Raw genomic sequence first — 24,315 nt, 5'->3', positions numbered from 1 at the left:
GGCAAATGCCTTTGCATAGTCAATAAAACACAGGTAAACATCCTTCTGGTATTCTCTGCTTTCAGCCAGGATCCATCTGACATCAGCAATGATATCCCTGGTTCCACGACCTCTTCTGAAATGGGCCTGAATTTCTGGCAGTTCCCTGTCAATATACTGCTGCAGCCATTTTTGAACGATCTTCAGCAAAATTTTGCTTGCGTGTGATATTGTCCTACAATTTCCACATTCAGTTGGATCACCTTTCTTGGGAATAGGCATAAATATGGATCTCCCAGTCAGTTGGCCAGAAAGCTGTCTTCCATATTTCTTGGCATAGACGAGTGAGCACCTCCAGTGCTGCATCTGTTTGTTGAAACATCTCATTTGAATTTTCTTGGTATATCTTTTTCTTTTTCTTCTCAATATTTCTGTTTTTTACTTTGAATGTGTCTCCTTATGGCATGTAAATTTAGATCTTATTTTCTCACTGAATATAAGAGTCTCTGTCTTTTAGTTGTTCAGTTTAACCCATTTATACCTATTGTAATTGCTATTATTATTAGGCTTATTTCTACCACCACCTTACCTTTTCCATTTACTGTACTTTTTGTTTGTTTGTTTCTGTTTTTCTTCTTCCTGTTTTCCATTGAATATACCAGGTTTTCTTCTGTTAGTTTAAAATTATACATTCTACTTTTGTTCTCAAGACAGTTAGCCTTACTCATGTTTATGTATCCTTATTGATAGCTTAAACAAATTGATAATTATAGTTTCCCTCTAACATGACAAGTACATTAATACCCTTTCATGTCCCTTTAATCTTCCCACTCAGCTCACCTCTAATATTTCTATTCTCTGGATTAAATTTTTAATACTAGGTCCTTATGGATGTGCTTTTTCTTTTTTCTTGTATTTTCCCTAGCTTTCTTTTTTCATTTCTAAGACAGTGATAGTCTTTACCAAGATCACATATACTTCTCATATCTCTTGAATTATCTCCTGGATTTGCTTCTTTTCTTATCTGAGTACTTCCTCCAGAAGTGTTTTTATCTGGGGTCTTTGTGTAGCATGCCTTCTAAAGCTTTGTAAATCTGAAAATAGTTTCCCTATTTCTTCAAATTTGAATGAGAATTTTGCTAGATGTAAAATCCTAGGTTCAAAATTCTTTTCCTTCACAACTTCAAAAATATCATTCCGTGTTGTCTGATGGCCATCTAATTCTTGTACCTTTGTGGGTGATTTATTTCTCTCTGGAAAAAAAAAGTATAATTTTCTGTTTTTACGTTCTTGAATTTTACTACGATGTTTCTAGTAAGGTTTTTCTTATCTTTCCTGCTTTGCACTGTTTCATGATATCTTTCATGTAAGGCTTTTTCATCTTTCATTTCTTCTGGAAAATTCCACTTCTGTTATTTTTTCAAATATTCCTTCCACTCAGTTTTTGTATTGTTCTTTCCTCTGTAACACTTATTATCAGATGTCAGTACTTCTACTTCTAGCTGCCATATCTCTTAGCATTTATATTTTAGTCCATGAATTTAGTTTTTTTAATTGATCAATTTACTATTCTTTTTTAAAATTATTTCTTGTTTTATTTTTTTCCTCTCCTGTGTTGTGTATTGTCTTGTTTTATATTGCTAATGTATTTCTTTTTTTTTTTTTATTGTGCCTAGGTGAAAGTTTACAGAGTAACTTAGTTTCTCTTTAGACAATTAATACACAAATTGTTTTATGACATTGGTTCCCAACCCTGCGATTTGTCAAGACTCTTCCCTTCTCCACCCCAGAGTCCCTGTTTCCATTTGTTCAGTTTTCCTATCCCTTTCTGCCTTCTCATCTTTGCTTTTGGGCTGTTGTGCCCATTAGTCTCATATACTTGATTGAACTGTAAAGCACATTCCCATGTATGTTACTGTTTACTCTATAGACCTATTTGGAAACCCTGGTGGCATGGTGTTTAAGTTCTGCTGCTGCTAACCAAGAGGTCAGCAGTTCAAATCCACAAGGTGCTCCTTGGGAACTCTATGGGGCAGTTCTACTCTGTCATATAGGGTCACTATGAGTTGGAATCGACTCAGTGGCAACGGGTTTGGTTTTTTTTTTATATATAGACCTGTCTAATCTTTGGCTGAAGGACAAATCTTGGGAGTGACTTCAGTACTGAGTTAAAAGGGTGTCCAGGGACCATACTTTCGGGGTTTCACCATTCTCTGTCAGACCAGCAAGCCTGATCTTTTTTTTTTTTTTCTGTAAGTTTGAATTTTGTTCTTCATTTTTCTCCCACTCTGTCTGGGATACTCAGTTGTGATCCCTGTCAGAGTAGTTGGTGGTGGTAGCTGGGCACTATCTAGTTGTTCTGAGTTCAGTCTGGTGGAGGTTGTGGTAGTTATCGTCCATCAATCCTTTGGACTAGTTTGTCCCTTGTGTCTTTGGTTTTCTTCATTCTCCTTTGCTCCAGCTGGGATGCGACCAGTAGATGTATCTTAAATTGCCATCCACAGGCTTTTAAGACCCCAGATGCTACTGAGCACAGTTGGATGTAGAACATTTTCTTTATAAATTATGCTATACCAGTTGATCTAGGTGTCCTCCAAGACCATGACCCCCAGCCATTAGCCCAGTAACTTGGTCCCTCGGGGAGTTTAGATGTGTCTGTGAAGCTACTATGACTTTGCCTTTGTCATGTTGTGCTGACTTCCCCAGTATTGTGTACTGTCTTACCCTTCACCAGGGTAAACACTTATGTACTATCTATTTAGTGTTTTTCCCTTTCCACCCCTCCCCTCCCTCAAAACCATTGTAGAATTTTTCTTTCTGTGTGTAAACCTTTTCATGTGTTGTTATAATAGTGGTCTCATACAATATTAGTCCTTTCGTGACTGACTTATTTCACTCAGCATAATGCCCTCCAGATTCATCCTTGTTGTGAGGTGTTTTGCAGATTCATCGTTGTTCTTTATCATTGGGTGTAAAACCCGTTGCGCTGGAGTTGATTCCGACTCATAGTGACCCTATAGAACAGAGTAGACCTGCCCCATACGGTTTCCAAGGAGTGGCTGGCAGATTTGAACTGCCAGCCTTTTGGTTAGCAGCCTTAGCTTGCCATAGCTCCTAACCATTGCACCACCAGGGCTCCATTGTGTGTATATACTATAATTTGCTTTTCCATTCATTTGTTGATGGTCACTTAGGCTGTTTCCATCTTTTTGCTATTGTTAATAATGCTATGTTGAACATGGATGTGCATATGTATATTCATTTGAGGGCTCTTACTTCTCAGGTCTGTCTTATATTCCTAGGAGCAGAGCTGCTGGATTGTACGGTATTTCTATTTCTAGCTTTTTAAGGCAGAGCCATATAGTTTTCCAAAATGGTTGCACCATTTTCAATTCCCACCAGCAGTGCATAAAAGTTCCAATCTCCCTGAAACCTCTTGAACATTTGCTATTTTCTGTTTTGTTTTTTTTTTAAATTAGTGCCAATAATGTTGGAGTGAGATGGTATCTCATTGTAGCTTTGATTTGCATTTCTCTAATGGCTAGTGATCATGAGCACTTCTTTACGTGTCTGTTAGCTGCCTGAATGTCTTCTTTGAGGAAGTGTCTGTTCATATCCTTTGCCCATTTTTTAACTGGATTATTTATCTTTTTGTTGTAGAGGTGCTAGATTTTCCTATAGAGATTAGACCTTTATCAAATATGTCACAGTCAAAATTTTTTTCCAGGTCTGAAGGTTCTCTTTTTACTCTTTTGGTGAAGTCTTTTGATGAGCATAAGTGTTTAATTTTTAGAAGATTCCAGTTATCTGACTTAACTTTTGGTGTTTGTGTATTGTTAGTTATGGTTTGTATCCTATTTATGCCACACATTAGGGCCCCTAGTGTTGACTCCTTTTTTTTTCTTCCATGATCTTTGTAGTTTTGGGTTTTATATTTAGGTCTTTGATCCATTTTGAGTTAGTTTTCGTGTATGGTGTGAAGTGTGGGTCTTGTTTCATTTCTTTAGAGATGGACATCCAGTTGAGCCAACACCATTTGTTAAAAAGACTGTTCTTTTTCCCTCCCATTTAACGGACTTGGGCCTTCGTTAAAGACCAGGCAGCCATAGGTAGACGGGTTTACATCTGGCTTCTTGATTCTGTTCCATTGGTCTATGTGTCTGTTGTTGTACCAGTACCAGGCTGTTTTGACTACCGTAGCTGTATAGTAGGTTCTGAGGTCAGGTAGTGCAAGGCCTCCTACTTTGTGCTTCTTCTTCAAAAATGCTTTACTTATCTGGGGCCTCTTTCCTTTCCACATAAAGTTGGTGATTAGTTTTTCCATCTCTTTAAAGAATGCTGTTGGTATTTGAATCGGGATTGCATTTTATCTGTGGATTGCTTTGGGTACAATTGACATTTTCACAGTGTTGAGTTTCCCTATTCATAAGCATGGCATGTTCTTTCATTTATGTAGGTCTCTTTTGGTTTCTTCCAGTAATGTTTTGTAGTTTTCTTTGTATAGGTCTTCTACGTCCTGGTTAGATTTATCCCTAAATATTTTATATTTTTAGGGGATATTGGTATTGTTTTCCTGATTTTCTTTTCAGCGTTCTCTTTATTGGTGTATTGGAATCCTACTAATTTTTGTATGTTTATCTTGTACGCTGCTACTCTGCTGAATCTTTCTCTTAGTTCCAGTAGTTTTCTTGCAGAGTCTTTAGGGTTTTGTATGTATAGTATCGTATCATCCTTGAATAGGGATAGTTTTACTTCTTCCATAGCAATTTGAATGCTCTTTATTTCTGTTTCTTGCCTTATTGCTCTAGCCAGGATTTCTAGCACAATATTGAACAGTAGAGGTGATAAAGGGCATCTTTGCCTTGTTCTCATTCTCAGGGGGAATGTTTTCAGTCACTTTCCTTTGAGAGTGATGTTGGCTATTGGTTTTGTATAAATGCCTTTTTTTATGTTGAGGAATTTCCCTTATATTCCTATTTTACTGAGAGTTTTTATCAGGAATGGGTGTTGGACTTTATTTAATGCCTTTTCTGCTTCAACTGAGATGACCATATGATTCTTTCGTTTGTTTTGTTTTATTTGTGTGGTGTATTAGTTGATTGATTTTCTAATGTTGAACCATCATCGCACACCTGGTATGAATCCCACTTAGGTGTGGGGTACTATTTTTTTTATATGATGCTGAACTCTATTGTCTAGAATTTTGTCAAGAATTGTTGCATCTATATTCATGAGAGATATTGGTCTGTAATTTTCTTTCTTTTTTTTTTTTTGGTGTCTTTGCCTTGTTATGGTTTCATAGGGTTATGCTGGTTTCATAGAATGAATTCAGAAGTATCCTTTCCTTGTCTATGTTCTGAAATAGTTTGAGTAGTATTGGTCTGAGCTCTTATTTGAATTTTGGTAGAATTCTCCACTGAAGCCATCTGGGCCAGGGCTTATTTTTTTGTTGGGAGTTTTTTTTTTTTTTTTTTAGTTACATTTACAGTCTCTTCTCATGCTATGGGTCTGTTCAGATTTTCTACCTCAGTTTGTATTAGTTTAGGTAGGTAATGTGTTTCTAGAAATCTATCCGTTTCCTCTAGGCTTTCAAATTTGTTAGAGTACAGTTTTTCACAGTACTCTGTTACGATCTTTTTTATTTCATTTGGCTTGTTTGTAACGTCCCCCATTTCATTTCTTATTTGTGTTATTTGCTTCCTCTCCTGTTTTTCTTTTGTCAGTTTGGCCAGTGGTTTGTTGATTCTGTTGATCCTTTCAAAAGAAACAAGTTTTGGTTTTGTTGATTCTTTCTATTGTTTTTTGTTCTCTAGTTCATTTGTTTCTGCTCTGATCTTTATTATTTCCTTTCTTCTGGTGGCTGTGGGCTTCTTTTGCTGTTCTCTTTCTATTTGTTCTAGTTGTAGGGCTAACTTTTTGATTTTGTCCCCGCCTTCTTTTTTGATGTGTGCATCTATTGCTATAAATTGACCCTGAACCCTGTCTTTGCTGTGTCCCAAAGGTTTTAGTATGATATATTTTCACTCTCATTTGAGTCTAGAAAATTTTTTATTCCATCTTTGATTCTTCTATTACCAGTGGTTTTTCAGCAAGGTGTTATTCAGCTTTCATGTTTTTTTTTTTGTTGTTGTTTATTTGTTTATTCCTTGCTCTTCATGTTACTAATTTCTACTTATGGTGTTGTGACCAGAGAAGATCCTTTGTATTATCTCAATGTTTTGGATTTTGTTGAGGGTTGATTTTTGGCCTAAGATGTGGTCTATTCTGGAGAATGTTCCATGTTGGAAAAGAATACATACTTTGCTGCTGTTGGGCTAATATATTTCTTATGGTCCATTTGTTCTAACAATCCTGCTCCACTTGGTATATACTGTCCAGTGTGCTGTCTTTCTTTTACAGTAGATGTACTCTTCAAATGTCTCTTTACTTTGCCCTGTTCAAGCTCCCAACATCACTATTCTGCATGGTAATGAGTATTAGGGAAGCAACAAAGGCCACTCTGTTTCAGTCCCTAGGGGGTTTAAGAGAAGGGCAGGTATGCACACCAGGGTGGGAGTCCCAGTCATCACAGAAACAATGTTGATGACTCCACCAGAGTCAGGGTTTCGTCTTTAAACCTTGGAGAAGCACCATTGACAGAAGACAGTCTATCTAGGTTTTATTTATTTATTATTGTGCTTTAGGTGAAAGTTTACAGTGTAAATTAGTTTCTCATTCAAAAATTTATACACAAATTGTTTTGTGACATTGGTTGCAATCCCCACGTTGCTTCAGCACGCTACTCCTTTCCCTTTCCACCTGGGTTCTCCATGTCCATTCATCCAGTTTTCCTGTCCCTTCCTGGCTTCTTGTCTTTATTTTGAGACAAGTGTTGTCCATTTGGTCTCATATACTTGATTAAACTAAGAAACTCATTCTTCACGTGTGTTTGGTTTATAGGCCTGTCTAATCTTTGGCTGAAAAGTGGACTTTGGAAGTGGCTTCAGTTCTGAGTTAGCAGGGTGTCCAGGGGCCATAGTCTCAGGGGTTCCTCTCATCTCTGTCAGGCCAGTAAGTCTGGTCTTTGTGTGTGTGTGTATGTGAATTTTGTTCTTCATTTTTCTCCTATTCTGTCCAGGATCCTCTATTGTAATACTTGTAAGAGCAGTCGGTGGTGATAGCTGGGTACCACTTAGTTCTTCTGGGCTCAGGCTGGTGGGAGTTGTGGTTCATGTGGTCCATTAGTACTTTGGACTAACATTTTCCTTGCATCTTTGGTTTTCTTCATTCTCCTTTGCTCCAAATGTGATGGGACCAATGAATACATCTTAGATGGCAGCTCATGAGCTTTTAAACCCCAGAAGCTACTCAACAAAGTAGGATGTAGAACATTTTCTTTATGAACTATTTTATGCCAATTGACTTAGATGTCCACCAAGACCATGGTCCCCAGCCTTCAGTTCCAGGAACTCATTCCCTCAAGGTATCTAGATGTGTCTAGGAAAATCTATGACTTGCCTTTGGTCAAGTTGTGCTGATTTTCCCTATATTGTGTGTTGTCTTTCCCTTCACCAAAGTTAACACTTGTCTGCTATCCAGTTAGTAATTTCCCTTCCTTACCCTTGCCCTCCCTCATAGCCACCAAAGATTGTTTTTTTGTGTGTGTAAACTTTTTCTTGAGTTTTTATGATACTGGTTTCATATACTATTTGTTGTTTTGTGATTGACTTATTTCATTCAGCATAATGCCCTCCAGATTCATCCACACTGTGAGATGCTTCACAGATTCATCATTGTTTTTTATTGTTGCATAGTATTCCATTGTGTGTATGTACCATAATTTGTTTATTCACTGATCTGTTGTGGTGGGCACTTAGGTTGTTTCTACCTTTTTGCTGTTGTGAATAATGATTGTTGCAGTGAACATGTGTGTGCATGTATCTATTTGTTTGAGGGCTCTTATTTCTCCAGGATATATTCCTAGGGGTGGGATTCCTGGATCATGTGGTATTTCTATTTCTAGTGTTTTAAGGAACTGCCATATCATTTTCCATAGTGGTTGCACCATTATACATTCCTACCAGCAGTGCATAAGCGTTCCAATCTCCCTGAAACCTCTCCTACTTTTGTTATTTTCCTTTTTTTTGACTAGCGCCAGTAATGTTGGGGTGAGATGGTATCTCATTGAGTTTTGATTTGCATTTCTCTAATGGCTAATGATCATGAGCATTTCCTCATGTGTCTGTTAGCTGCCTGAATGTCTTCTTTGGTGAAGTATCTATTCATAGCCTTTGCCCATTTTTTAATTGGATTATTTGTCTTTTTGTTGTTGAAGTGCCAAAGTATTCTATAGATTTTAGTGATAGACCCTTGTTGGATATGTCGTAGCTGAAATTTTTTCCCATTCTGTAGGTTCTTTTTTTACTCTTTTGGTGAAGTATTTCATGAGCATAAGTGTTTAATTTTTTATCTAGATTTGTAATAAACTAGCTCTGGGGGTTCAGTGAGAGAAAATGTGAACAACTGGACTATCAACACGTATTTTTATCAGCTCCTCACTCCACCTAGTATATTGTCACGATATTATTAGTAAAGGAGCAGGCAATAATTGCGCCCAAGGTAATGCCAGGGAAAGGTAAGAACATAACTTACAAAGCTTACCTCCAATCTGTTTTCTCACTGCCCCTTTCAAACCAGGAAGGCTCCATTCTTCCCCCCCCCAACACACACACATATTAGCTTAAATAGTCTTTCATATCCTTGGGTTTCTCGCATTCTTTCATTTATCTGTTTGTTTACTTCCAGGAATCCACACTTTCCTCTTACTTCTGTAACTTCTCCAGGGTTGACTTTGGGCATAAGAACCAGTAGTTGTAATTCATCATCTTGGCCAAAACCAAATCTATTGTGGCTCCCAGAAATAGCTTACTCTTAAAAAAAAAAATTTTTTTTTTTTCTTTACTGGGCTTTGCCTTTCACATCTGGCTCAGTCTATGTATGAGAAAGGCCTCATAGAAGACTGCTCCCTTTGAGGCTGGACACTGGCATTCAGAGGAGCCACTGCCAGACTGAGAGACCACCCAAAACCAGCCATCTCCCCCTCCCCAGGGCCCAAGCTGCATAATGTGGTTGTGTCCACTAGGCCCAGAGTTGGAGGCACCAGGAAGCAAGGCCTCCTTTCTTACCTGGGCTCAGGAGCAACACTGACCCCCACAGCCCCAAGGCTGTGCGCTCCCCCCAGTCACTCCAGGGGCAAAGTTGCCACTGCTCCCTTGTAGGTCTCCTCTCCTCCCTGGAACATTTGAATTCCTCAATTTAAAGTGAATCACCAGAGCTAGGGAGGGGTCTGTTCTTGCCTTCCCCCGCCCTAGCTATGTGACTTTCAGCTTCAGTGACCACACTTGTCAAATGGGGTTGATGATGAGTATAAAGTCTTTGTAAAAAGACGAACAAAATGAAGGTTAGCTGTGATGGTGGAACGATTGCTGCATACTAAATTAGCTTTCTTGGCCTCAGGGTTGCCCCATTACACAACCTGCCTGCTCCCTTCCCCTTCTTCTTTTTCTCAGTCACAGTCCCACAGCGGGGAAGGATTGCTGGGGTGAAGATGAAGGCAACCTGGCCCACTTTCTCACAGTCCTGCCTCCCTGGGCCTCTGCCCCAATCAGCCATGCACAGTGTCCTCTCACCAAGTCTCCCCAGGGGATCTACCAGCCCAGGCCTCCAGCCAGCAAGCAACCCGATGCCCTTCCAAGGGCATTGCCCCCCCTTTCCATTAACTGAAACCTGGGATACATGAGCCCCAGGTATACACGACATTCAAAGTTAACCACCGTGTCCTTCTTCTTCCCAACACTGCCCAACATGGTCAGGTGGAGAGTCAGTCTCTGTTGCTCCTGAACGTGGGACCACATTCTGAGCACCTAATGTGTGCCAGGCACCAGGGGTAGAGATACCATAAAGGAAGGAACCCAGGCTCGACAGCACATGATGATCTATACGAGAACTTAGGCTTATGGGATAGCCTCTGAGTCAGTGTGGACAGACAGGGAGGTGGTACAGAAATCAAAGACTTATGAGCAAAAGCATGTGGTATGGATCAGAGAGCAGGCCACAAAACGGGAAGAAGTGCTTCTCATCTGAGGAAAAGAATTTTCCAGTTGTCACAATGGAGAATCCACTGGTATTTAGGGGGTTGGGAGCAATGATGCTAATGACCTGCAATGCTCAGGCCATCCTCCACTACTGGGAATTGCCTCTCACTCCCCACCTGGGAAGCCCCGTTGGCAGATCGTGATAGCAGCCACCAGCAGGGGCGCCGTGCTGCTTCCTGTGCAATTCCTCTTCCATCCAGGCACCACAAGGGCTAACTGACACCGCCCCCCCCCCCCATTTTACAGATGATGTAGTTCAAGCTCAGAGAGTAAGCACCCCTCCCAAGGTGACAGAGCTGGAATCTAAGCCCATACTCTTAGTGCCCCCTCTGGGTGCAGCAGGAGAAAGTGGCTCAGCTGACTCCCCTGACTCCCCCGCCCTGCAAGTTTTGGGTCTCTTCAAGCATCCTGTCTCCATTTCCGCCTCTGAGAAGTGGCCTGCAACACGGCCATCACTGGTCAGAGGTGCATATCTCACGAAGCGGGGGGCACCCAGGAGCCTAGGTCAGCCCAGCCCCCAAAGAGAGCCCGAGACTGTACCCATGCTCAGCCCTCTTTCCCCAGACTGGGGTGGACAAGTCCTAAACTTCCCTGGCTGGCCCCCAAAAGAATCAGCCTTTCATTAGTCACCAGCTCGGAACAAGCCTGAAAAAGAATCCTCAGCTGCTCCTTCCAAAATCTCCTGAAACCTCCTGGCTTCCCAGAAAGTCTCTCAGTTCGGCGAGGTACAGAAAGCACTGACCTGGGAGTCACTTGACCTGGGCTACAGTCCTCGCTAAGGAATTAACAAACTCTGTGACCTTGGGCTGGCCCTCCAATCTCTCTGGGCCTCAGGTTCACCTTCTGTAAAATGGGGGGATAGTCCTTGCTCTGCCTGTCTCATGGGACTGTTACAAGTCTAAAAAATGAGATATGAGAAAGAAAGCAAACGTTTCTCCTTGGTCCACTCAGATAAGGGATCCAAGAAAGGGAGGGCTTCCTCCTCTGCTCAGACAAGGGAGAGAGGGGCTGCTGGAGGCTGGACTCAGGAACCTGAGTGGGGAGACGTGGCTGTGGAAGAAAGACAATGCACGTACAACAATGGGTGGAAACAGAACCTGAACGTGGTGTCTCCTTTCCCAGAGGCTGGAATCTGAGAGCCTCCATTTAACCTACAAGGCTTGGAGAAGCTACAGAGAGAGAGAGAGAGAGAGCCCCAGCCTTTGTGCCAGGCCAGCAGCCAACAGAGGCCTTCCCTGGGGGAGCAGGATGGCCACACTGAGCCCACCTCAAGCAGTTTGGTTTGGCTCTAATGTAGGCCCTGTGTGGGCCAGACCTACAGGAGAGGCCAGAATAGCAATGGTAGGAATAAGGAGAGCTGCTGCTATTCACTGAGCACTCGGCATGAGCAAGGTGTGCTGAGAGGTTTACACAAGCATTAAAACAAAACAAAAAACCCCAAACCCGTTATCATTGAGTCAATTCCAACTAATGGCAACCCCATGTGTTACAGAGTTGGACTGTGCTCCATAGGGTTTTCTTGGCTATGATCTTAATGGAAGCAGAGTGCCAGGTCTTTCTCCCTTGGTACAGCTGGGTAGGTTTGAACTGCGAACCTTTAGGTTCATAGTCAAGCACAAACCTTTTGTAGCACACAAACGTTATAACTCACTTAATGCTCACAACTTGCCCGTGAGGTTGGTGTCCTGAGTCTATCTTGTTGCAGAGCCTGTGGCTAAACATGCTGCCTTGCAAAGCGCACAAGCCTTAGACCTCCCTCAGGGGCTCAGTCCAGTGGGGGGATGGACCCTCCATAGGCAAAGATGGATCACGAGTCTTCTGAGTCCAGCAGAGGGGAGGTCATCAGTTTGGGGGACGGGCGGGGGCTGGGAAAACTGGCCTCATCTGTCTACTTCTGCCTATACCCAGAAGTCGTGGGCTGTGAGCTCCGCAGGGCAAGAGCATATCTATCTAGTTCATCCCTGCCCTGGCACCCAGCAACCAGGCTCAGGGAATACTGTCAAGTGAAGAATGAACAAAAGAATGGGCATTCACTAGGACTGACTCCTGTCCCCCACTGCTGTGCCCAGTGTGGGGTGGGGGGAGGCACTCAGTATGGTGGCATGTCAAAGCCCTTAGCTCTGTACCTGGCTCATGGTGTGTGCAGCAAGGCACAGACGAGGTCACTTGAAGGGCCCTTAGAGGGTAAGCACTCAGCGGCTAACTGCAAGGTTGGTGGTTCAAACCCACCCAGCCGCTCTGCAGGAGAAAGACCTGGAGATCTGGTCCTGTAAAGATTACAGCTTAGGAAACCCTATGGGGCAGTTCTACTCTGACACATGGGGCCACTGTGAGTTGGAATCGGCTCAACAGCACCTAACAACCAGAGGTCATCTAGTTTAACACTCTTGTTTTACAGGTGAGGAAACAGGCCTAGCTGGGTAAAGGGAGTTACCCAAAACTACCAGCTGGAAGACAGTGGACCTGAAGTTTGAACCTAGGTCTTTAAACTCCCAAGGCAGTCTCTTGCCATTGCACCCTAAAGCTTTGCAACATGCCCCTATTTTCTTCCAGAAAACCTAGAGGACTGTCCCTTTAAGGATTTAGATAAGGGACATTTTGCCCCAAGTGTCTTGCTGATTTTGTAAGGTTCTAGGCCCAGGCAGTGACCTAGCTGTGAATAATCCAGGTCATTCTGCAGCTTGCATCAGGGAAACCTTTACATGGAGCCCTAGATCGCTAGGGCTGATAGGATGCAGAACAAGCCACCCGGCCAGCACCAACCAGGTCAGAGCTGAGCCTAGAGCTGGCAGACTGGGTCACCACTCCTGGGACCTCCCTCCTACAGAGGTCCCCTTCCCTCCTCTGGTCCCTAATGCCTGCACCTTATTTCTACTGACATTCTTAGCACAGGCTGCAACTGCAGGTCCGTGTGTCTCCAGAGCCATGCCATGAGCTCCTGCAGGATGGAGAAACACCCCTGCATCTCTGCACCCCTCCCCCAGTGCCACATACAGAGCCTGGCACACCCAACATTTGCCCTGAGTGGGGCTTGATGGCTCATGACATTTGGAGTGGCAACATTAGCTCAGCTAATGCCTGAGTTCCCGGGCAGTGCCGGGCACACACCCCAGGAGGGTCTGTGGCCCAAGATGGAACAGGGCTCCAGACGAATGGTGTGCTGGATTTCCTGGCTCAGTCTCTAGGTCACCGATTTTCAGGACACCTCTTGAAAGAGAAGACACAACCCTCAGCTGTTGTGGCCGCAGCAAGAGAAGCGTGTTGGTGCTGCATCAACTGGAGAAGAGCCGGCCATCCCAGAAGACCCCTGCAGTCCCTGCAATGTCCCCCCACAGACTGCCAGACCCTGCCCTGCTCCTGGACTAGCAACAATAACACCAATTATTATAATAAACAACTAGACTGATTGATGTATAGGAGCCCTGGTGGCACGGTGGTTAAAGTGATCGATTGCTAACCGAAAGCTCCAAGAAAGAAAGACATGGCAGCCTGCATCTGTAGAGATTTACCGCTTTGGAAACCTGTGGGGTTGCTATGAGTCAGAATTGACTGGATAGCAGTAGGTTTGGGTTGGGTTTATACTGATTGAGCACTTACTCTGTTCCAGGCTCTATGCTGAGTGATTTATCATCCTCATAGTAACCCCAAGAAGCAGGTACTCTTACCCTCACCCTCGTTTTACAGAGGAGGAAGCTGAGGTGTGGAGAGGGGAACTAACCTGCCCGAGCTCACGGTGCTAGAAGGAGCAGTGTTACAGCTCCATTCAGTCCTTCAAGGCCATTTGCTGAGTGCCAACTCTGTGCCACGCCCTGTGCCAGGTTCCAGGGAGACCTCAGTGAGCAAGACAAAAGCTGAGCCTGTCAGCTGGGCTGTCCTGGAGGACTGCTTCGAGGCCAACAGGAACTAGAGGGAGCAAAGACAGCTGGGGGAGGAAGGCAAGGCCCAGGGTGTGCAGCCCAGCTCTCCACCACTCATAAGCCTCCCTGACAAGAGTCCGACACTCAGAGAAAGGCACAGATAACACGGTGGAATGTCCCAGTCATCTACCGTTGTGTAAAAACCACCCCAAAACTTGGTGACTTAAACTGCCCGCATTTTATTATGGCTCATGATTCTGTGGGTTGGCTGGTCTCAGCTGGGTAGTTCTTTTGCACCACATGGTGTTAGCTGCATCCAGCTGGGAGCTCAGCTCGTACTAGCTGTCATCTAGGGGACTTTGGGGCCTTCCTCATGGTCCTGCAAGGCTCTCTCCATATGGCCTCTTCAGCAGGTAGCCTAGGCGTCTTTACATGGCAGCTGACTTCTAAGAGAGTGAAAATGGAAGCATCACTTCTACAGCATTCAAATAGTGAAAGCAAGTTAAAGGGCCAGCTTAAAATCAAAACCAAAAACTAACCAAAGCCATTTCCATCAAGTCAGTTCCAACTCATGGTAGCCCCATGTACTACAGAGTAGAGCTGCTCCACAGGGTTTTCTTGGCTGTAATCTCTACAGAAGCAGACTGCCAGCCCTTTCTTCCATAGCACTGGGTTCAAACCGCCAACCTTTAGGTTAGTAGTTGAACACAAACCATTTGTGCCACCCAGAGACCTTAGCTTACATTCAAAGAGAAGGGAAATAGGCTCTACCTTTGGATGAGGGGTTGTGTGGCTCCTTCTGGAAACAATGCATTGGCTTTGGAGGCAGGTAGACATCCTAGGTAACAGAACTAAAAACCAAATGCTGTAGAGTCGATTCTGACTCACGGCAACCTCGTGTGTGTCAGAGTAGAACTGTGATCCATGGGGTTTTCAGTGGCTGATTTTTTGGACATAGATTGCCACGCCTTTCTTCTGAGGCACCTTTGGGTTAGTAGCTGAGCACATTAACCGTTTGCACCACCCAGGGACTAGATAGCAGCATTGTTTGATACTTACTCAGTGTTTACCCAGTGCCAGGGTCCAGTGGGTTAGGTGACATCTCCATTTTACAAACGAGGACACTGAGAGGTTAGGTAACTTGCTCAAGGTCCCAATGCTGCTAGTGGCAGAGCCAGGATTTGGACCCAGGCATCTGGCTATTCTCTCAGCTACTAAGCTCTATTACCATTTACTAGCCAAACTCCTTTGGGCAAACTGTCTCTGAGCCTCATGTCCTCACCTGTAAAGTGGGGATTAGATTATATAACATATGTAATGTGCTTATCCAGTGCCTGGCACATGGTTAGCGCTCAATAAACAAATGTTTTTGGTGCTGACAACCTAGAAGGAGGGTCGCTAGCCTCAGGAGAACATCCAGTGTAGTAAATTAAACCCTGGTCTAAGCATCCAGAGACTTGAGTGCAAACCTACCTCCACCACCACCCAACCACCTTCCACTTGCCTATTTGTGCAAGAAGCACATCTTTGCCATGTTACTGTGAGCTTGGCTACTAGTGAAAAGTGCTCTGAAAAGTACTCCATGCTACCCAGATATACAGCTTTCTCCAGAAGCTGTTGCCCTTCAAATATATTTCACAATTTAAATAATGTTATGTGTTGGGGTAGGTGTGTGGTGAACTGGGGCCTGACAGAGGTGCTACAGGGGCTCCTCCCCTTCCCCTCCAGCCTCCCTGAGTTCTGAGGGAGAGCTCTTGAGCCCCCAAACCTTCCCATCTTGCCTTGCTGTGCTCTCTGCTCATATGTGTACACATCAACCCACTGGTAGAAAGGAAGAAATGACCAAAAGGGTGGAGACAATGAGAAATGACACCAGGCCAAGAAGAAGTAGTGAAAGAGAAATGGGAAATCAGCAGGCAGGAGAAGTGGTCAGAAGTGATGGAGAAAGGGGAGAGAAGGATGAAGAGTCAGACAGGTGCAAGTGCCAGCCACAGACACATATAGAATTCCTTCAGAAAAAAACAAACAAACAATGTGAAAGTGCTGGCCACAGACACACACAGAATTCCTTCAGCAAAAAAAAAAAAACAAATGAAAATGTGTAAGCGTCTGCCACAGAAGCTTACAGAATCCCTTCAGGAAAAAAACAAACGAACAATGCCTCCAATTTCTGCAGTTCTGTATCACTTACAAAATCCTTTTGCTTGTGTGATCATTCGGTTCTCTCAACAACCCTGTGAGGTAGATATTGTCACCCCCATTTTACAGATGAGAAAGCTGTGGCACAGAAAGGCGACAAGTGTTGCCTCTGGTTACAAAGCTAACTGGTGGTAGAGCCAGAGTTAGAAACTCAAGTCTGTGACTCAAACTCAGAGTAGAGACAATACAGTGGACTCTACTCTCCATGAGATACAAGCCTAGGGTTGTAAGAACTAACCAGTGGTCTGACCCTCAGGCTCCATGACAGCAGGCCTCACCTGTCCTGCTCACTGCTGACCCAGAGCTTGTGAGATGTTTGCTGAAAGAAGTACGGTGGAAACAACAGGAGATCGGGGTGGAAATGCTGCAGGGGCCACAGCAAGGAGGACTTTGGATGCTAGGAAGAAGAATAGGTACCTATTTCTGGAAGCTGTGGAGGAGCCACTGAGATTTCTTAACAAAGGAGAAGTAAAAATGAGGGAAACAGCCAAGGAAATTAACAACCTGCATTATGCAGATGACACACCCTTGCTTGCTGAAAGGGAAGAGGACTTGAAGGACTTACTGATGAAGATCAAAGACCACAGACTTCAGTACGGATTGCACTTCAACATAAAGAAAACAAAAATCCTCCCAACTGGGCCAATGAGCAACATCATGATAAACGGGGAAAAGATTGACGTTATCAAGGATTTCATTTTACTCGGATCCATAGTCAACACCCATGGAAGCAGCAGTTAAGAAATTGAAAGACGCATTGCACTGGGCAAATCTGCTGCAAAAGACCTCTTTAAAGTGTCGGAAAGCAAAGATGTCACCTTGAAGACTAAGGTGCGCCTAACCCAAGCCATGGTGTTTACAACCATCTCCTATGCATGTGAAAGCTGGACAATGAATAAAGAAGACCAAAGAAGAATTAATGCCTTTGAATTGTGGTGTTGGAAAAGAATATTGAATATACTATGGACTGCCAAAAGAACGAACAGATCTGCTTTGGAAGAAGTAGAAGCAAGGATGGCAAGACTATGTCTCACATACTTCAGACATGTTGTTAGGAGGGATCAGTCCCTGGAGGACATCATGCTTGGTAAAGTAGAGGGTCAGCGAAAAAGAGGAAGACCCTCAATGAGATGGATTGACACAGTGGCTGCAACAATGGGCTTAAGCATAACAATGATCGTGAGGATGGTACAGGACTGGGCAGAGTTTCGTTCTGTTGTACATGGGGTCATTATGAGTCAGAGCCAACACGATGGCACCTAATAACAACAACCAAGGAAAATTCAAAACAAAAAGCCGTCATACCAAAGCACAGGCCATTGCTTCTAAGAGGCCAAATGGGAGTAACAAGGGATACTTCTGGATCCCACATCCCCATCCTTAAGTCACTTCCCTAAAGCCAGGAAGCAGGGTACACTCTGCAAGGTCTCTGCTGGTTCAAACCCAGGGGTGGGAGGCAGGCAGGTCGTGGCAGGTGGGCATAGGGGGAGGGCACTGATGTTTGACCTTCACTGGGAAGGCCCTCCCTTAGAGTGGTGGCCTTTAAACCCGGCTGCACAGAGGTATTGCCTGGTGGCTTTCAATATACTGATGCCTGGATGCCACCCCAGAGATGCAATTTCATCTGTTTCAAATGCAGTCTAGGCCTTGGGGGTTTTAAGAGCTCCCTGAGTGGCTGTAATTTGCAGTCGGTGTTAAGAATCATTGAGAGAGAGAGAGAGAGACTGGTGTAAGATAAAATGGAGGTCGTGAGGAGAGGAAAGCAGAACAAAACAGAGACGAGTAGTGAGGAAAAATGTATGGTGTCGGTAGGAAACAGAGGAGATAGAAGAGTGAGGGAAGGAAGAAATATGTAAGGTGGGGAGGAAGTCAGAGATAAAAGCAGCTTATCTGACTCACTCAAAAACTGGTGTTTTCTCTCATCTGAAAGCCTCTGAGAAGGACTTTCATCTTAGAAATGGCCCCAGACCATCAGCCCTGCTCTGGTATTTACAGAGTCTCCTTGGAGGTTCTGTCCTGGAAACCCAATGTGCTCCCTTCAGTTGACAAGTTCCTGAAAGGGCACCAAGCCATATATCCAAATAGGCTTCCCTGGATTCTCATCTCCAGTCAGGGCTCCTGAGGCTCCCTCCCTTCCTGCCCCTGCCTGGCCTCTACTCTCCACTCAGCAAGCTGGTCCACAGGATGGCCTTCTTATTCCTGTCAGCCATTACCCAGTACAAAAACCCAGTGCCGTCAAGTCAATTCCGACTCATAGCGGCCCTATAGGACAGAATAGAACTGCCCCATAGAGTTTCCGAGGAGCACCTGGCAGATTTGAACTGCCAACCCTTTGGTTAGCAGCTGTAGCACTTAACCACTACGCCACCATTAAGAGCCATAAATGGCTTCCCAATTGTTCAGAAAAACAGCATCTGCCAATTAGCAAGCAGAAGGCCCAGATATCTTTCCTCTTTGGGCACCTTTTCCTCAGCATAACACTTTCCTTCAAAATGACTTCCCCTGTTGCCTTTCTGTTTACCTAATTAATCTCATGGTTCCACAGCCGCTCCCCTTCCAGAGTCATCTCGTTTTTCTCCTAATCCTTCTCTCCTTCCAATGCCCAAATCCCACCCACAGGCCCTCAGGGAGATCAGCCTCCCCTGCCCCTCTTCATCTTGAGGAAAGCAAATCTTGGCGGATGTTCCAGCCCTCTCTCCTCAACACCATGGCTAATGAGTTGGGCCTTCTTGAGCAGGTTTATTTCCCCGCAGCCCAATAAAAGCTACTTCATTAAGAAAACCACACACTCCACTGAGCTGCCTGAGGCATCCAGACAACAGAAACAGAAGCTGTGAAATGAGGCCTGTGGGTCTGGCGGCCAGCCTGTCTCTGCTCTCTCAGGTGCCTCTCACTCTCCCTTCACCTTCTGGGTCCTCTTTGAGCCCTGGCTCTGTGCTCTTCCCCCAGCCCTTCTCCTTCTCTGCTTTTACGTCCCTCCCTTGTGCTCCAGCTGAACCATCTGGAGTGTCAGGGACTTCCCAGGGACTTGACCGGCCCTGAAGGAGGTGACATGAAGGCCATTTCCCTGAGACAGGTCCTGCCTCCACTGGGCAGTGACCAGCCAGGCTGGCCCAGAGGCCCAAGCCCTCCAAGAAGTCGCCAGTCTGGGAGATAAGGAAGCACAGCCTCAGAAACACCAAACTCATAGGGCCACCCCACAGCGCCACAAACTACAGAGTTCTCTGAATCACATTTCTCCTCTGAGCCCTAGTTTCACTATCTATAAAACAGGGAATACACTACCAGCCACACTGGGTTGTTGCAAAGATGGCATGAATCGGCCTTAAATATTAGTCTTAAAGTGTTCAGACCCATGCATAATAAACAGTTCTCTATAAAGGGCCATAGCCACCGTCCGTCTGTCAGTAGAAGCCTGCATGTTGCTGTGATAGTGAACAGGTTTCGGCAAAGCTTCCAGATTAAAAGGGCCTAGGATGAAACACCAGGTGATCTACTTCCTAAAATGAGGCAGTAAAAATCCTATGGATCATAGTAGTCTGATCCGCAACTGATCATGGGAATGGCACAGGAGTAGGCAACCTTTTGTTCCACTGTGGATGGGGTCACCATGAATGAGTTGGGGGTCAAGTCTATGGCAGCTAACAACAACAACAACATTATTACTATTACTGTAATGCTTATTATTATGCTTTATTACCAGCTTATTGAGCAGCCTGAATTTGGTGGGATACAAAAATAAAACAAACCTGCTCTGTCAGAATCTTCCCCTATACTGGCTCTCAGCAACATCTTGAACAGACCCCAGAGCTAGCTTTCTGGTCATTTTCAATTACGCAAAGTCCAGTCCGGAGGCTTCACTACCCCAGCCTGGCAGCCTGTTTGCCCCTGGGGTCCTCCCTGTTCTCACGCCATGGCTCATGACACGGATGGGGACGGGACACCTGTTCACTCAGTCCTCCCCACTCCAGCTCAGGGTCTCTGCCATGGATGTGGCCCCTCCTTGTGGGTTGTGGCAACTTCTCTGGAGCACTCTACCTGGTTCTGGATGCCATCACCGTGGCAGGCCTACAAAGGCTGGTCATCTCATGGGACATCTCTGTGGGTAATTCAGGAGGCCAGAAAAGCCTGCCTACAGCACAGGTCCCTGACCTAGGAGAATGCGCTCCAGCCCAGCTATTTTAAGACCCACCCTCAGCTCCTGCCACTGGGGAAACAGCCTCATAGGCAAATATAAGCTGAAGAGCACCCCTCCCCTGGCAGAAAGTCCTTGGGAGGGGGTCACAGTCTGGCTCAACCCTGGCTACCCTTCACAGCACCCCTTGGCCCACAGAGCATGATTACATGCTTGTCACATCAAACCATGGCACACAGGCTGCTTCATGGCTGCTCTTTCTGCCCTGTCTGTGCCCTGAAGGTCTCCAGAGGGGCCCAGAGGACAGAGCAACAGGGCCACTGCCTGGGCAGGTGCCCCTGAGGGTTTGTATGCCAGACTCCCCTTCTTGTAGGTGCCTCTATGTCTATGAGCTATTCTGCCAGGAAAGTGCCACAAAAACACTGCGCTTTGGACATAACTCATTCTCCTTCCCCTTCCCCAGTCTTCTTTTACATCTCAAGAAGGAAGAGGCCTGGAGTGATGCAAGGCCTATGGGGAAGCCCAGCTCTGCTACTGGCAGCTCTCTTTAGAGAATGGGGGCCCTGGTGTCCTTTTTGCCACTTCTAGGGTATCAGGAAATATCCCACTCAACATCCCACTTGTCATTACTATTAATTTAGGGAAGAAACCAAGACAGAGTGGTGAGAGTGAATCCAGAAATGGTGAACTGGGGACACAGCCATACACAGCAGGCTCTGACCCAGGGCCAGTCCTCTGTGGGCCTAACCCATGATAACACTAAGCAGCTAAATTCTGTCCCCAAGGTTAACATTGCCAGAGTAAGAGGTGGCTTGGCCTGATTGGGGGCGGAGGGTCTGGGAGCTCCCACTGAGGGCCAAGCCTGGGCTGGTCAGGATGACTCCTTCAGAGAGAGCCAGAAGTTGATGACTCGACTCAGCACACAGCAAGAAACAGGCTCACAGCCCACAGTCCTTGCTGTTGTCTTGGGGCCTGACCACCACCCTGGGTGGACATCTACTCACAAGGCCACCGCAAGTGTTGGGCAGAAGCTGTGAGGCAGTAGAAGGAGCTCCGGAATGGGAGTCAGAAGTCATGGTTTTGGTCTAGGTTCTCCCACTTACTATGTGGCCTTAGACAGGTCACTAAACCTCTCTGAGGACCATCTCTGAAAGAGGAGTGAACAGCAGTGCCCACTCCACAGGTGGTTCTCAGGGCTGAATGAGAGTCAAGGTGAAAAGCACTGGGCCCTGCAGGGGCCACCATGGCTGCTGAAGGCAGGTTACCAGAAGTGCCCCCCCATCTCCCTCAGCCCCTACTTGTCATTTCCACCCAGGGCCACAGTTATCCCTCTCTCCCCAGACGTTCCGGTGGCCGGTGGCCAGCAGCATCGACAGCAATGAGTTGCTCGAGATTCAGATCTTCAACTACAACAAAGTCTTCAGCAACAAGTAAGTGTAATGTAGGTAGGGAGAGTCGGGGCCTGGAGCTGCTGGGCCTGCTTTCTCCTTGGGCTTCCGTCTCCTTTGGGTTTGGAAGTGGGACCCAGACCCCTGGGCTGCCCTGGACTGATCTTCAAAGGCCAAAGAGGTCTTGGGCTGGTCTTTGATCCCCTCCCTGCTCCCTTATTCTATCCTCGGAGTCCCCCAGTCCCCCCAACCACTGTAAGCCAGGAACACCTCACCCTTCTGTCTCCAGCCCCATCAAAGCTTCCTTAGACCAGGCTGGGGGACAGTTACCCATCAGAGAAGCTGGAGGCATAAAGGCTAATAATGTCCTCCAAGAGACCATCTGTCGCCTTGAGGCAAACTTGTGATGCCTGTGGAGGACAAGAAGCTGTTGGGCAGTTTGGTAGAGTGACTCTGGAGAGAGGCAAGCCTGATTTCAGATCCCTAGGTAAGTCACTTACTGTGTAATCTTGGGCAGGTTATGTCACCTCTCTGAGTTCAAGGTATTCATGTATGAAATGGATAAGTATTTATTTACCTTGAAAGGTGGTTGTGAGAATCAAATGAGATAGACGTGCATTCGTTCATTCAGTAAATGTTTACTAAGTGCCTACTGCCTGTCAGGCACTGAACTGGGTGCAAAGGATGACGAGGTGCTTACCTTCACAGAGCTTACACTCTGCAAATGACGCACACCTACCACATGAGCACTATTACTGCTAGGTGTTTAATAAAAGCAGTTTCCACCCTCTCGGAATGATTTTGACAGTCTGAAATGGTGGCTAAACATAATAAATGTGAAGTCCTGTCCTCAGGTAAAAGACTCATTGCTATAGGGACAACCCTAGGAGCCCTAATACAAGGCATAAACAGAATACAAAACATTACCAAAAATGACGAAGAGAAACCCGATAACTGGGAGCTCCTAAAAATCAAACCCCTATGCTCATCTAAAGACTTCACCAAAAGAGTAAAAAGACCACCTACAGACTGGGAAAGAATTTTCAGCTATGACATCTCAGACCAGCGCCTGATCTCTAAAATCTACATGATTCTGTCAAAACTCAACCACAAAAAGACAAACAACCCAATCAAGAAGTGGGCAAAGGATATGAACACACATCTCACTAAAGAAGATATTCAGGCAGCCAACAGATACATGAGAAAATGCTCTCGATCATTAGCCATTAGAGAAATGCAAATTAAAACTACGATGAGACTCCATCTCACACCAACAAGGCTGGCATTAATCCAAAAAACACAAAATAATAAATGTTGGAGAGGCTGTGGAGAGATTGGAACTCTCATACACTGCTGGTGGGAATGTAAAATGGTACAACCACTTTGGAAATCCATCTGGTGTTATCTTAAACAGTTAGAAATAGAACTACCATACAACCCAGAAATCCCACTCCTCGGAATATACCCTAGAGATACAAGAGCCTTCACACAAACAGATATATGCACACCCATGTTTATTGCAGCTCTGTTTACAATAGCAAAAAGCTGGAAGCAACCAAGGTGTCCATCAACGGATGAATGGGTAAATAAATTGTGGTATATTCACACAATGGAATACCACACATCGATAAAGAACAGTGACGAATCTGTGAAACATTTCATAGCATGGAGGAACCTGGAAAGCATTATGCTGAGCGAAATGAGTCAGAGGCAAAAGGACAAATATTGTATAAGACCACTATTATAAGATCTTGGGAAATAGTAAAAACTGAGAAGAACACATACTTTTGTGGTTACGAAGGGGGGAGGGAGGGAGGGAGGGAGAGGGTTTTTTATTGATTAATCAGTAGATAAGAACTGCTTTAGGTGAAGGGAAAGACAACACTCAATACATGGAAGGTCAGCTCAATTGGACTGGACCAAAAGCAAAGAAGTTTCCGGGATAAAATGAATGCTTCAAAGGTCAGTGGAGCAAGGGCAGGGGTCTGGGGAACATGGTTTGAGGGGACTTCTAAGTCAATTGGCAAAATAATTCTATTCTGAAAACATTCTGCATCCCACTTTGAAATGCGGCGTCTGGGGTCTTAAATGCTAACAAGTGGCCATCTAAGATGCATCAATTGGTCTCAACCCACATGGAGCAAAGGAAAATGAAGAACACCAAGGTCACACGACAACTAAGAGCCCAAGAGACAGAAAGGGCCACGTGAACCAGAGACCTACATCATCCTGAGACCAGAAGAACTAGTTGGTGCCCGGCCACAATCGATGACTGCCCTGACAGGGAGCACAACAAAGAACTCCTGAGGGAACAGGAGATCAGTGGGATACAGACCCCAAATTCTCATAAAAAGACCATACTTAATGGTCTGACTGAGACTAGAGGAATCCCGGCGGCCATGGTCCCCAGACCTTCTGTTGGCACAGGACAGGAACCATTCCCGAAGACAACTCATCAGACATGAAAGGGACCGGTCAGCGGGTGGGAGAGAGATGCTGATGAAGAGTGAGCTAATTATATCAGGTGGACACTTGAGATTGTGTTGGCAACTCTTGTCTGGAGGGGGGATGGGAGGATAGAGAGAGAGGAAAGCTGGCAAAATTATCACGAAAGGAGAGACTGA

At 45.2% G+C, this 24,315-nt stretch overlaps 1 protein-coding gene across 2 annotated transcripts in view; it reads left to right on the top strand.

Annotated features, from left to right (window-relative positions):
• Positions 1-24,315, top strand: part of OTOF (otoferlin) — a 125,330-nt gene that overhangs the window by 25,366 nt on the left and 75,649 nt on the right. For both annotated transcript variants that reach the window (XM_064295144.1, XM_064295145.1), the window contains exon 3: positions 21,645-21,733. In XM_064295144.1, coding sequence (XP_064151214.1) covers positions 21,645-21,733 — 89 coding nt within the window. The remainder of the gene's footprint in view (positions 1-21,644; positions 21,734-24,315) is intronic.

The sequence above is a fragment of the Loxodonta africana genome, chromosome 12, assembly GCF_030014295.1.
Source record: "Loxodonta africana isolate mLoxAfr1 chromosome 12, mLoxAfr1.hap2, whole genome shotgun sequence".
In the NCBI taxonomy this organism is placed as follows: domain Eukaryota; kingdom Metazoa; phylum Chordata; class Mammalia; order Proboscidea; family Elephantidae; genus Loxodonta; species Loxodonta africana.
Note: the sequence above shows the minus strand (reverse complement) of the source record. Positions and strands in the feature narration are given on the sequence as shown.